We start from the raw sequence: 12,581 nt of genomic DNA on the forward strand, positions 1-12,581 counted from the left end.
ACATTTGAGGCAGGAACAGCAAGTGAGAGGCCACATTGATTCGCTGCTATTTATGCTGTTGGGTGTGCGAGAATGGATTCCTCATACTGTTGTCTTGAAAGTTTCACAGCATAGCAAGATGCAATTGATCCATGTGGAATTGAATGCATTTTCTAATTAGACTTTAACTCAAATGTAACTCTTGTACAGCGCATAAACACGTATTAGGCCAATAAATCGTTTCTCTCCCATTACCAAGGAAAAACATTAATTTTGAGTGGACATTAAAAGGCAGTCAATTGTGAAAATTTGTATATCTGTACTGCTTAACGTTTAAGAGAAAAAAAATCCCATTGATTTCAGGTTTGTTACTATTTTTTAAGATATGCGTTTTAACTGTGACGTCTACAAAATAAGGTGAGAGGACACATTCACGGTATAATTTCACCTTTTTTTAATTCAAAAGAATATGACAGTTTCACAATAAATAACCATGCTTGTACGGCTCGAGTAGATTTTTTTCTGTCTCGTTGTGTGAAGGAGCTTAAAGTGACTAAACCGAGAGCCCATGACCTGCATTTCTCCTTGACAGAAATGTTTGTCCTTTAATTCACTTCTTCGTGCAATATTGAACAAGGTGATCACTACAGGAAGACAGTCTTTTGTTTTTTGTGTCATTTTCGTTTTTCATACAAAATATAAATCCAGCCATCGATGGTGCATTCTAGAGATGAACAGTACTTTATCCCAAAAGAAAACTTTGCTGTATGTACATGAGAAAGGAGGTATACAAAAGCAACTAGCTGTGAAAGTGGGAGCGTTTTCATTGGATTGTGGGAATGCCATCAAATCGAGGGAGGGCAAGCAGTATTAGGAGAACATTTAACACTTGACCCCTGTAACAAAACAAGGTGAAACCAGGTTCATAAAACGTGATTCAATGATCGCCCTTGGCCCAAGCTTTCAATAATGGTTACACTGCAGCTTGGGAACGGAATCGTTGACTGCCACTGCTTGGAAAAACACCTCACACAAAATCTTAAAACTTCCACAATGTTTACTCCTTTTACATATTTTTATGTCATAGTAACAGAATGCGTCTCACCGTGTTAATTGTGCCACAAAGAAAAAGGCCAATCTTGTTAAGAACAACCCTCAAGACTTCACTTCCTCATCTCTACATGTACAAAATTTGTCACGAGTATTACACTTAACTGGAACATTTCATACAATACATTCTTCACAAAAGAAAAACAAAAAACTCAAGAGGCAACTTAAGGCATATCCGTCAATGATCAAGAAGCCACAAGTCTACAGCTGCCTTTGAAAACAAAAGTCTTGATGACAACCAATCCCACGTTCACCCCTTCCAAAACAAAGAGGGAAAAGTGAGAGGGCAAGTCTTCCTTTCAAAAGGTAACACTTCAACGAATGATTCTGAAACCTTGTCTACACTCGCAACATAACACCATGTCATCTGGCCATATCAACTGCTGTACAGGGCTGATAAGTGCAAAAAATAGCACATTAAAAGAATCAAATGAGCAAATAAAATCGCACATTTGTTCATAGTAAGAGAACATTAAAGAGAGGGGTAATTTAGATTTTCTTTTAAACGCTAATATCCCAATCAAAAAATCCCAATCGATTTTATGATGTACAAAAAATAACATTCCTGCAGTTTCATCTTTTAGATTTGCACAACCTGACACGTACTAACATTCAAAGATGCAAGTGGGAGTTCTTTCATTTCTTTTGGTGTGAAATGACACAGTCTTTGTCTGTTCTTGAGTTTCTTTACACGTCCTAAATCTGAGGGAGAATGATTGTTACAAGGCAAAAAAATCAAAATGATGGGAGAAAACGCAAAACATGAACATTTGCAAAGACAGACAGACAGGCCACATTCAAATTGTCTCGAAGCCTAACTGCTGCCTCTGCAACCTCTCAGAAGTCTTCCTCAAAGATTCACTCTGAACACACACCTAGACAGGTGATGCATGTATGGATGAGTGTTGCATGATGGGAAATATGGCCTGGTGAAAAGAACAGGGCGATCAGTTGCTTAGTAGCAGCTCTGTCGCCGTCTCCACATCCCACGATTTTGAGGACAAAGCTACTATTACTGCATTCTGAAAAAAGACAAAGAACAGTTTTTTGTCAACTTCCTCACAGTGGTAACCATCATGATGACATCATTATTCAGATACATCATTGATTAATGCACAACTAGGGCCATGGACACGCATCTCTAATTTGTTAACCATATTAACCACTATGCAGTAGTACTTACTTTGTCAAAGCCCATTGCACAAAGTTTGTCTATTTTGCGTGTGTACTCGGGACAGGATGCGGGAGCACCGGCGTAAACATGGGACCAAAGCCGAGCGGTTTGTTTGAACATTTCTGGATTCTGCTTATACTGAAAAACAGCAACAGCAACAGTTAAATATATTTCAATTATCTGTCATTATTGGTTATTGTTTATAATTCACGCACACAATGATGTACCTGATTGGCTACCACAGCATCCTGTGGATCATCTGGCTCAGCGGCAGCTAACAGAGCCTGTAGTGAAAGGAGAACTGTTCGCAGTGTCATAGCAGCAGCCCTGTACAAGACATCGAAAAAGGAAGAAAGAGTACCAATTTGAAAATGGAACAGAACTGTTCAAAATGAATGAATGTCTCTTAAATACGTGGCTATGCTGGATAATAGAAAACTCGAACGGGTTAAATAACTGTATGCACTCACCACTGGTCTTTTAAAATGTCCAAACATATTGCCCCGGTAACCGAACTTATATTGGGATGCCAGATCTTCGTAATAAACCGCACCTGAGATGACAGAGAAAATGTTATTCAACTTTAAGGTCCTCTGTTTTATCGCACATTCTAGGTCATTCTGTGAATCATATATTGGTTCTCAATATTCTAATAAACAATAATAAATATAAAGTCCCAAAAAGCTGCTTCCGTTCTGGTATATCTTCTATTAATTATCAACAGATACAAATGTAAAATGTTTCTATAATATTCTGTTGGTCAATTTCATGTGAAAGCCAACTTTAAGATTAAATATCAAGTTTTTACCAAAAGTTTTCACCATACAGCTTGGCCAGATGTCAATATTTGGTGGTTAAAAGAACCATTTGAAGTTTTCCTGAGTCAGCTAGCGGTCCATATTCATCATAAATGAATGAAAATTTAAATAGAGTAACTAATTTATAAACTTTAAAGTGTCATCCGTTCTCCGTTATTATTGCTTCTGGTTTATGCATTTATAGTTACAGAAATCTTACAAAAACATGCGTTTTGGTCACATCCATTTTTCCCTCTTTATGAATAGAAAACTCATGAATAGGCTGATTCCTCTGATGTCTGGACACTATCGTCAGAGGTTTAGTAAAATACAAACAGATGATCTAATATATTGCGAATGAGTTCATTCTCTGAGAATTGATATGAAGTTTTGTGTAAAAATGTCAGATCCATACTGCTGGAATACAGCTTACTCTAGGAAATATGCAAGATGACGGAAATAAACAACAGGATATCCAACATCGATCACAATTACTTTAACGTTAACTGTCACATAAACAAAGAAAACAAAATCACAAGTAAACCATTACCTTGGGTGGATTAAAGGGATATGTCTCTGGGATCTTGATCTCTAGCTGATATCTACCTCCTGCATTGAAAAATGATCTCATAAATTCAGTCTTGCCATATTGGCCAAACACATGCATGCAAATGCACAAATTCATGGCAGCAATCCAGAAGAGCCCTACCTTCATACGGTGTGTCTGGTGGTCCTGCTATTTCTCCCTTTAACTCTGTGAAGTTTTCATCCACCAGGTCTACTTTTATTTGATTTTTACTTGTCTGTTACAAAGCAGAACAAAAATAAGGTTATTCAAACTTAATATAAGAGTTGTCCTGATAGCAGCCTGAAACACCGACACAAGGTTGTCTGTCTGTGGGACAGGCTACTGTTCTCAAAATACACCACAACATCAATGTATGACTTATGGCCCAGAACAAAGAAATGGCCAAATGTATTTGTAAAGTCACGGGCTGTGCCTCCAAACCTACTAACCTCACCTACCCAGACAATATTTGTTCACACAGGTTTGCATGATTTTCAAAAATGCTTTCTAGGTAGGCAAGCTCACAAAGTTAGGTTTTGACACACAGTCGTGGTTCTGCACTCCTGAAAACTAGCCAAAAACACAACCAAGTTGACACGGATACATAAATAATGAATGTGATCGAGCACCGGTTAAAAATGTAGCGTACTTTACGATGCTCTACACCCGATCGATACTATTATGCTAGCTTACTAAAGAAGTGACAGTGAAGCTAGCAGGCTAACTGTGCGATAGCCTGCTAGCACACAGACTACAGCTCGACAAAAGCCATACAAATAAAGCAGAACCTGTCCGTACACGATTTTAACGTTTTTATCTTGGTCTTGGTCTTTGTCTTAACATAACAACGGGACCATTTTTGGCTAATGCGTGACTTCCGTAAGTAACGGCCTTGATCTGACAGCTCATGCTAACGTTAGCCTAACATGCTACGCTAGCCCACAGGCTTCTGGTTGTTTATACCCTGGGGTCCGATTGTTTGTTTAAGTGAAGTAACGTTTCACAAACCTCTTCGCTTTTCAGCACTTCTTTGAACTCTCGTTTGATCCTCTGCACAGCGATATTTGCCATGGCTGATTGATGACTCTCTCCCTCTCTCTCACTCTCTCTCTCTCTCCTTACTCTCTTCCGCTGTTTTTGAGCCTCCAGTCCGCTAAGACTGATAGAGCTTCACGCTCGCTCGCTCTCTCTCTCTCTCTCTCTCTCTCTCTCTCTCTCTCTCTCTCTCTCTCTCTCTCTCTCTCTCTGTCTCTCTGTCTCTCTCTCTCTCTCGCTCTCTCTCTCTCTCTCTCTCTCTCTCTCTGTGTCTCTGTCTCTGTCTCTGTCTCTCTCTCTCGCTCTGTCTCTCTCTCTCTCTCTCTCTCTCTCTCTCTCTCTCTCTCTCTCTCTCTCTCTCTCTCTCTCTCTCTCGCTCTCGCTCTCTCTCTCTCTCTCTCTCTCTCTCTCTCTCTCTCTCTCTCTCTCTCGCTATAAAACAAACGCTGAGCTCCAGTACATGCACTAGGAAACACAATGACAGCCTGGAAAACACTGTTTTTGTCCTCTCTGTTGAATCAGGTGGAGGTAATGTGCAGCAGAAAGATCTTGACAGTCCAGAAAGCATTCAGATCAGACCCATGTGGTGTTGCCACTGCTGTCACATGATTTTCATTTCACTGAAGCCTAAAACACATCTGTCAATTTGCATCCTCTAGGACAGGTTTATCATGTATAAGTCACAAGAGTGTCAGGAATAGTCAGGAAAACTTGCTTGTCACTTCCATAACGGAACTGTCACATTATTAAAGGTAGAGTAAAATATAGTAAATATTTATGTTCTATAAAAACTTCCGTTTTTCTTGCTTGTACATTTTAATTCACAGAAATCCTGTCTCTTGTGCGTCATTTGTTGACACATACATATGCGTTCATTTTTTCGTAATACAAACAGATTATGAATTTTATTGGTAATAAATACATTCTCTGAGAATCTATAATCCATAATGCCAAACTATATGAAATAATCTTTAAAACACCATATCACTTAATAATCACTGTTAATAGTTTATAAAATGTTTTCTTCATCTTTGTCTAAAATGTTCTGTGATTTTTTAAAGGTAAAATTATCCTTTAAAAACATGCAAAAATATGTTTTTACTTGTATTTAAGTCAGTTAACTGTAAATTACAAAATATACCTGTTTTCTTTCAAATAATGGCTTTCCATGTCATTCAAATTTGCCTTTATATAGTAAGCAGTACAGTATGCATACAGTGCTGCACTGCTGCCAAACATATTGCGTATTTGAAGAGTTAGTTTTCAAAATGACAACTCTGTTTAACATTTAAAAAAAAAAGGTTTTTTTATTATATAATCATATTTTTATTGTGTTTTATTGTGTTGGTTAGCTGTATTTTTATTTATTATTCAATCAAAACAAACCAATTGCAGTTTGATTAATATTAATTGGAATGCACAATAAAAAAAACATTTTCACTTTGGAAATAAACGTAAATGTAGGCCTATCTCATAGATTTGTGTAAATAACAATAGGAATCATTTAGGTAAATTATAATAATCTGGGGCTTTATGTTTTATGACACCAAACGGTACTAACCTGTACTTTTCGCTGAAACATAAGATTTGACTATGAAGGTTATAAAATATTTAAAACAGCAAACTTTTATCCAATGATGCTTATATACATAATATAAAAAAAATCTAATGATGCTATGTAGCCTACATAAAAATACAAATGTCTAAAAAGGACAAAACACTAATGACCGTTTTATAATGTCATGAATCATTCGTCCGCTTGCTTTATTTTTTCAGCCTGTGGTTTGGAATGATCAACGGAAGGAAATGACACTTGACTGTATTCTGCTCTCTATTTAAACATTCAACAACACGTATTGCAATGAGCATTCAGAGGCTTTCTGCATCTTTAAAGTGGGATTTACGAGACATAAAAACAAAAATAAAATGCCCTTCTCTGCTGTTTACCCACATACAACACCCACACATTATTATCACTTCATTAACTCTCCAGCTATGTACATTTGGAACTGTAACGCGAAGGGTTGAATTCTGTTCCCCTGACAGTGTAATTGGTCTGTAGCCTTTTATAAAATACTGGTGTATTTTATAATATGCGCAAATCCGTAAACAGCAATGCAAGCATGCTGATGTGGTCCGCGGTGAGAAAAGCAACGGCATTTCGATGTTTACAAAATCCGCCACATCTCACGTCATGGAGCGACGTGGCTCTCTCGCATTCCCTGATGCGCATTTACGAATCCTACTATGGCGGACGCGTGGCTCATGTTTATTAACTACGCAATGTCGAGTTCGCCAGCAACAGGAAATGGGGCTGGAAATATTACTAATGCAACATAATTCATATGAATTAAGTCACGTAAACGAAAGCTTCAAGAAGGATATCAATCCACGCCGGCACAACCTGTTTACTATTCATATGCCCATCCTTCGCCATAGTAAGATGTGCAGTTTTGGTTCCCCGATCCTTATCAACACAAGCGGAACAGCAGCCGGAGCTGCGGCACAGTGCCAAAAAACGGTGTGTACACAAGGAACATTGCACTGGATTTTGTCTGTGCGACTAGAGCTGGGGTCAAAATTCACACAAATCGGTCCTTCTGATTTAAAGCGAATGCTGTTATATCTCTTCGAGTGAGTTTGTCGAACTAGTCGGTAAGGCATCTGTATTCCCACATCATTTTTGTTTTGCATTGGGATTGGTGACTTATTGATGCATTGCCTTTTAAGTTTCCAATGCTTTATTTCTTCGCTTACTCCAAAGTGTAAGCTTTTATGAACTATTCCTTCTTTCTGAAGGATCTGATACATCATCAGTACTGCAAATTGTTTGCCAAAAAATATGGGCTTCATGACAGGAAGATGTGTGCTTTTTATCATGTATTATTGCCATCATTTATTTTCTATTTTGTTTATAAAGTATAGGCTATATAACAGATTACATGAATGTGGGAAATAGAATGAGTGTAGTAAAGTAATGTAAACATGTAAACGCTAAAGTAAGCTTTGTTTCGAAAGAGGAAGTCAAACACTAAAAATGAAGTTATTAAAACCTCTAGTTAATTGTTACGTTTGCATTTTACAATAACCTAGCATATTCTGTAAAACCAGGCACAGAGTTGTTTTCATTTATTTTTAATTTCGTATCATGTTAAGACAACAATTTTTAAGCTGTTACGTTTGTTTGCTATCGGTATTGCAGGTATTCAGTATTTTACCCAGTCTGCACTTGCAAGGAGACAATACAATAAAATTGAAAACACACTACAGAATGGCAATTGTGTGTCAAGATTAGGCCTCTCTAAAATAGCACATTAGACTAGGAAAAGAGTCATTGCATGCATTTCTATAACTGTTGGCTAATGGGAAGTCTTGTAGTTGCGTTACTAAAGTTACATCATTGTTGCTTATTTGAATGTGTGTCATCTGAGATCCTACACCTGAAGCCATAATTGTCCACACCCATCCATTCGTGCTTTAAAATATATTTGGGCCCGGTTTCACAGACAAGGCTTAAGGCTAGTCCCGGACTTAAATTAATGTATGACCTGTTTTTTATCTGAGTATAACTTGCCCTGAAATATAAGATGCACACCAATGGCCTGTATCACGAAGCGAGGTGAACAAACACTGAGTTGCAGAGTAAGTTTTGAGTTGACCAAACCAGACAAACCAAACCTGGTTTAGATCAGGTTCAGTTGTAACACAATGCTTGGTATAAACGTTCTCTGTCAACTCGGGTTTGATCCAGAATTTGTGAGGCGCATGCACCTGAAAGTGTGACACGTGCAGCAAACAGCCAATCACACGGAACATGGAAAGCAGCATCATCATCATCAGTTTGATTGACTTCTTGTGAGAATCGGCTCAATTCACTTTTTTGTTGAAGATGAAGAGAACATTATGAAACTTTAATTGAAACAGATTTACAAGGCAGGAATAAACACATGCAGTTAAAATCTGAGAAGGCAGCTACTGACTATATCAATACAGAATCAACTGAATTTAAATGATTTATATAGGTTTACAATAAGATTAAAAGATAATATATGGATGCTTCATTACTTTAAAATGCTTTCTATATTGACATTTGTTTTATACGAATATAGTTATATTAATTTAAATGCTATGTTTAATATTAATTATCAACTCATATAATAATTATATGAATGTGTTTTGAATCATAATCAATAAACGTAAATATACAAGACAAATAATCACTTAGCAGCAAACGTTTTTCCCTCTAACATCTTATCACTTTAATTTTTTTTAATTTGGAGCGAGAGATACATGGTGAGTGGCTTCACTGTGCCGGATATGCGTCACTTATCTCTGAGCTGATTGGTCCAGTTTTGGTTTGAGATCTCTAAACCAGAATAAAACCTGCTCCTGAGCAAGTTCCCATGGCGACGAAACCCGCTCAAAACCAACCCACCTTCTTGAGCCTGAAAACGCAAACTTACCCGGGTAAAAAACGAAACCGGCTTTGTGATACAGGCCACAGTAATGTATTCTTCTAAAGGCATTTTTATAAAAGCGACATAAATATCTTAATTCAACAAAGGTATAGACCTGGCTTAAGCTGAGACGTGTCTGTGAAACTGGGCCTTGGACTTTTTTTATAATGTGTTGAGCATATGGAACCTGTTTTTATTTAGGAGGGGATGGCAGAAGGAGGTTTTGACCCCTGTGAGTGCATTTGCTCTCACGAACATGCTATGAGGAGGCTCATCAACCTGGTGAGTTTTCTGTCTGGATGATGTTCTTCCATATTTTTCAAACAACATAACATTGTTCTTCACATTAGCCACATTAAATGTTTAAGTCAAACAAATGATCCATGTGTGTTACACCTCCATCGTACTCTCCCTCACACTCTCACGCCTCTCTCTGGTTCTCCTTCACCTCCTTTAACCTTATCAGACCGATGTTACTCTGGCCTGTTCATAATTATTAGACTCCTTATCCTCACTATTTCAACACCACCAACAAACACTAAAGTGTCTGTGCTTGTGTTTATTTATAAGGATATAAATAAACACAAGCATTTAGTGTGTCCATTGTGAATTTTCGAGTAAGTTATATGTTATTCTATTTATTTGTAGAGTTCATAGATTTTTGTTGATTGGTCTGTTGTTTTGGAATAAGAACAAACAAATGAAATTGCTAGAATGTATTATATATTTAAAACCTTTTTCTTTTTTGGGGGAGTGTAAAAACAGCTATTTTATAATATGACTGCAAAAAAAATTCTATTAAATATCAAGCAATAATTAACATAAGAAGCATCTGTTTTTATTCTAATATTGCTTTAAGACTAAAGCTCTTACACACAGTCCTAAAACCTGTTATCATTCCATTCCTGTAAAATATATTTGTTTAGTCTTATAGATAAATGAACATGTCCTTGTGATTCCTTTCTCAAGCTGAGGCAGTCCCAGTCCTACTGTACTGACACAGAATGCCTTCAGGAGAGTAAGTCCGTCCATACCAAATACAAAGAACACACATCCCATGTATGCTGTCTTGTTTTGTAGCATTTTGGAATTTGTCTGTGTGTGCAGTGCCAGGCCCAAGCTCCTCAGTTGAAGGGGACATCACTCTGCCTATGATTATTATGGGATGGCTGGTTCTGGCTGTCGTTCTTTTCCTGTTGCGCCCAGCCAGTTTAAGGGGCTCTACAGCCAGTGGCAAGCCTACTGGTCCCCATGGTGTAGGTCATAACTCCTAAATCAGTATAAGATAATCATCATGATGCCGAATAATGAAACAACATAAAAGTGTATGTTTTCACAAAAAAATACAGACGGTTTCAGTGGCGACAACACAAACAAAGAGATGTGCCCCAAACGTAACTTCCGGTATACCACCGTAAAGAATCAATAACTGTTGAGTCGTTTCAATTCAATAAAATCAATTGGTATATTATAAACAAACACAGACAATTTCGGGCCAGGCGCGTGCATCCAACGAAACCATCTATACACTTAATGACTTCCACAGTAAAGATTAAACAAGCCAAATATTCAAAATTGGATTTATTCATTGTTGTAAGGAGTTTTGGGAAATTGCTATTCATTTAGATTTCACATTAATAGAATAGGTTTGTTAAAAATAATAATTTTTGTTGCGATGAGTTGCGAAAAGCAATGATGTGTGATTCATGAACACATCTTTCTATGAAGTCATGTTTCTTCATTGATCTGGTCACAGACTGGTCTAAATAATTTGCTCATGAATCTGATACTGGTTGGACCGGTTCAAGTTCCTGACGCAAAGCATATGACGCATGAAAAACAGCAGATGAGTTATGAGTTATGTGAACCATCTATATTATACGTCCATGGTGAATTTCAATCCATCTTTTGTATTTCACAGACAAAGTAATTCAGGTTAAAAACAACACGAGGGATTGTAAATAATGACTAAATGTATAGATGATCTTGTCTTTTAATCTTTGACAAGACTTTTCTTGTAATCCCATTTGTCTCCCCTTTTAGAATCACGGCAGAGAGCCACCAGCACCACCAGTGGACTAAAATGTTGCCTATTGCAGAGGATGATTTTTGACCCAGGTTCAACCCGATCAACTACTGTGACTTATCTTTCATAACATGTTTCAGATTTTGGGTAATTTTTCTAATAATGGTAGGCTTGTCTACGCAGTCACTTAACAATGATAAAAACGTGTATTTAATACGATATATTATATAAGAAAGAAGCAAATTTGTCCAATTGGTCAAAATGTTCAAATATTATAGTCTGTTAAAAATCTCAGTCAACATACTACACTATTTCTTGCTAAATACCTAATCATTCTCTGAAAATGTAGTAAGTAGTTTATTGCAATACACTTGACACATAAGCCTCATGACACTAACTCCCTTGAATATACTATGTATAATTCCGAATAAAAAGCAATATCTAGAAAGGCTTCAATGCATGGGTATTGGATTGGAAAGGATGGTATTTCTTGTCTTGTAGCTTACACATTCCAAAGCTATGACCTCAAAGAAACATGACGTCACTGGTCTGTTTAAGAGTACAACCCTTGAATTGGGTCATTTTAAAAACATATTTGAGGTTGACTGTTACCAAGAAGAATCCATCTAAATTACGTACAAGGGATAATAAGAAAATGGGTGTATTCCACATTTCACCGTAGTCATAGTTATGAATGTTGTCCTGGTCTGGATTTTGTTGCTCAAAGGCAGAGAGAGTCAAAGCGCTATATAAAGACACTTTACTCAGACTAATTAACCTTTTATATGCATTCTGTACGTTTATCTCGAGTAAATAACCACTGTTTATAGTCTGAGTTTTGGTGGTTTTGGCTACAGGTGGGTCATCCAATGATGGAGGAATTAAGTCAAATTGCAGTAAAGAAAACATATATATTTTGTTTCTCCAGACTTATTCTCAGATGTAATCTTATCAACTGCACTTTACTTAAATCTGTGCTACAAAAAGTGAACATCCAGAAACGGTAAAAGTATATAAAGTTCAAATTCAAATAATAATTTACAGATAAACTGTCGCTGTATCTACAGTTCTGTAGCAAAGTAGTGAGAGAACAGAATGGTTCATTCATTTCTGATGTCAGGGCATGTCAATTTAATTTAGTCTATGTACACTGTACTAAATGAACTGCCCTGAGAAAGGGCTTGAACTATGCACTTTTGGTTACTTCAAATAAATATGTAAAGTAACATTGTGTCTTGTTTTTGTTAAACGTGACCTTGACTGAATACCCAGCAGAAGTCATTTTGAGGTTTACAGTTTATATGGCCATGTCACAAATTGAGTATCTAGTACTGTTTACTATTATTTTTCTCATACTAAATGAAAGCGTCTGTTAAACGCCTAGACGTAAATGCGTACTGTTCTCATCAAGGAATGAAATAAAGTTGCGGGTGGT

General features: G+C 37.0%; 2 protein-coding genes across 6 annotated transcripts; one reads left to right on the forward strand and one right to left on the reverse strand.

The window, feature by feature from the left end:
- Positions 1–409: 409 nt before the first annotated feature.
- On the reverse strand, positions 410–4,986 carry ube2kb (ubiquitin-conjugating enzyme E2Kb). 2 transcript variants are annotated; one of them, XR_013786994.1, is made up of 8 exons: positions 4,637–4,840; positions 3,770–3,863; positions 3,611–3,669; positions 2,734–2,816; positions 2,491–2,590; positions 2,273–2,401; positions 1,965–2,111; positions 410–1,791 (listed from the first exon to the last, which is right to left on the reverse strand). XR_013786994.1 is itself a non-coding variant. In XM_079461855.1 (7 exons), exons 1-7 carry the CDS (start codon positions 4,697–4,699, stop codon positions 2,037–2,039), a joined length of 603 nt encoding a protein of 200 aa, XP_079317981.1. In that variant the 5' UTR covers positions 4,700–4,986; the 3' UTR covers positions 410–2,036. The 2 variants fall into 2 exon arrangements, 1 of the variants encoding a protein (XP_079317981.1); XM_079461855.1 differs by having other exon boundaries at positions 410–2,111; positions 4,637–4,986.
- A 334-nt stretch (positions 4,987–5,320) lies between these two features.
- On the forward strand, positions 5,321–12,409 carry smim14 (small integral membrane protein 14). 4 transcript variants are annotated; one of them, XM_079461902.1, is made up of 5 exons: positions 5,321–5,415; positions 9,322–9,402; positions 10,090–10,138; positions 10,228–10,376; positions 11,164–12,370. In XM_079461902.1, exons 2-5 carry the CDS (start codon positions 9,328–9,330, stop codon positions 11,200–11,202), a joined length of 312 nt encoding a protein of 103 aa, XP_079318028.1. In that variant the 5' UTR covers positions 5,321–5,415; positions 9,322–9,327; the 3' UTR covers positions 11,203–12,370. The 4 variants fall into 4 exon arrangements, with proteins under 4 accessions (XP_079318028.1, XP_079318025.1, XP_079318026.1 ...); XM_079461899.1 differs by lacking the exon at positions 5,321–5,415 and adding an exon at positions 6,917–7,184; XM_079461900.1 differs by lacking the exon at positions 5,321–5,415 and adding an exon at positions 6,964–7,318 and having other exon boundaries at positions 11,164–12,409.
- Positions 12,410–12,581: the final 172 nt, after the last annotated feature.

Source organism: Barbatula barbatula, assembly GCF_947034865.1.
Source record: "Barbatula barbatula genome assembly, chromosome: 8".
NCBI classification, from domain to species: Eukaryota; Metazoa; Chordata; class Actinopteri; order Cypriniformes; family Nemacheilidae; genus Barbatula; species Barbatula barbatula.

Excerpts from the sequence above, each read along its gene's own strand:
- ube2kb (XM_079461855.1), bottom strand. The coding sequence starts at position 4,699 with ATGGCAAATATCGCTGTGCAGAGGATCAAACGAGAGTTCAAAGAAGTG. Across the intron at positions 2,817-3,610 it reads ATCCCTTTAATCCACCCAAG|GTGCGGTTTATTACGAAGAT; the intron begins GTAATGGTTTAC and ends CTGTCATCTCAG. Across the intron at positions 2,591-2,733 it reads GACATTTTAAAAGACCAGTG|GGCTGCTGCTATGACACTGC; the intron begins GTGAGTGCATAC and ends TGTCTTGTACAG.
- smim14 (XM_079461899.1), top strand. The coding sequence starts at position 6,972 with ATGGGGCTGGAAATATTACTAATGCAACATAATTCATATGAATTAAGT. Across the intron at positions 7,185-9,321 it reads CGGCACAGTGCCAAAAAACG|GAGGGGATGGCAGAAGGAGG; the intron begins GTGTGTACACAA and ends GTTTTTATTTAG. Across the intron at positions 9,403-10,089 it reads TGAGGAGGCTCATCAACCTG|CTGAGGCAGTCCCAGTCCTA; the intron begins GTGAGTTTTCTG and ends TCCTTTCTCAAG.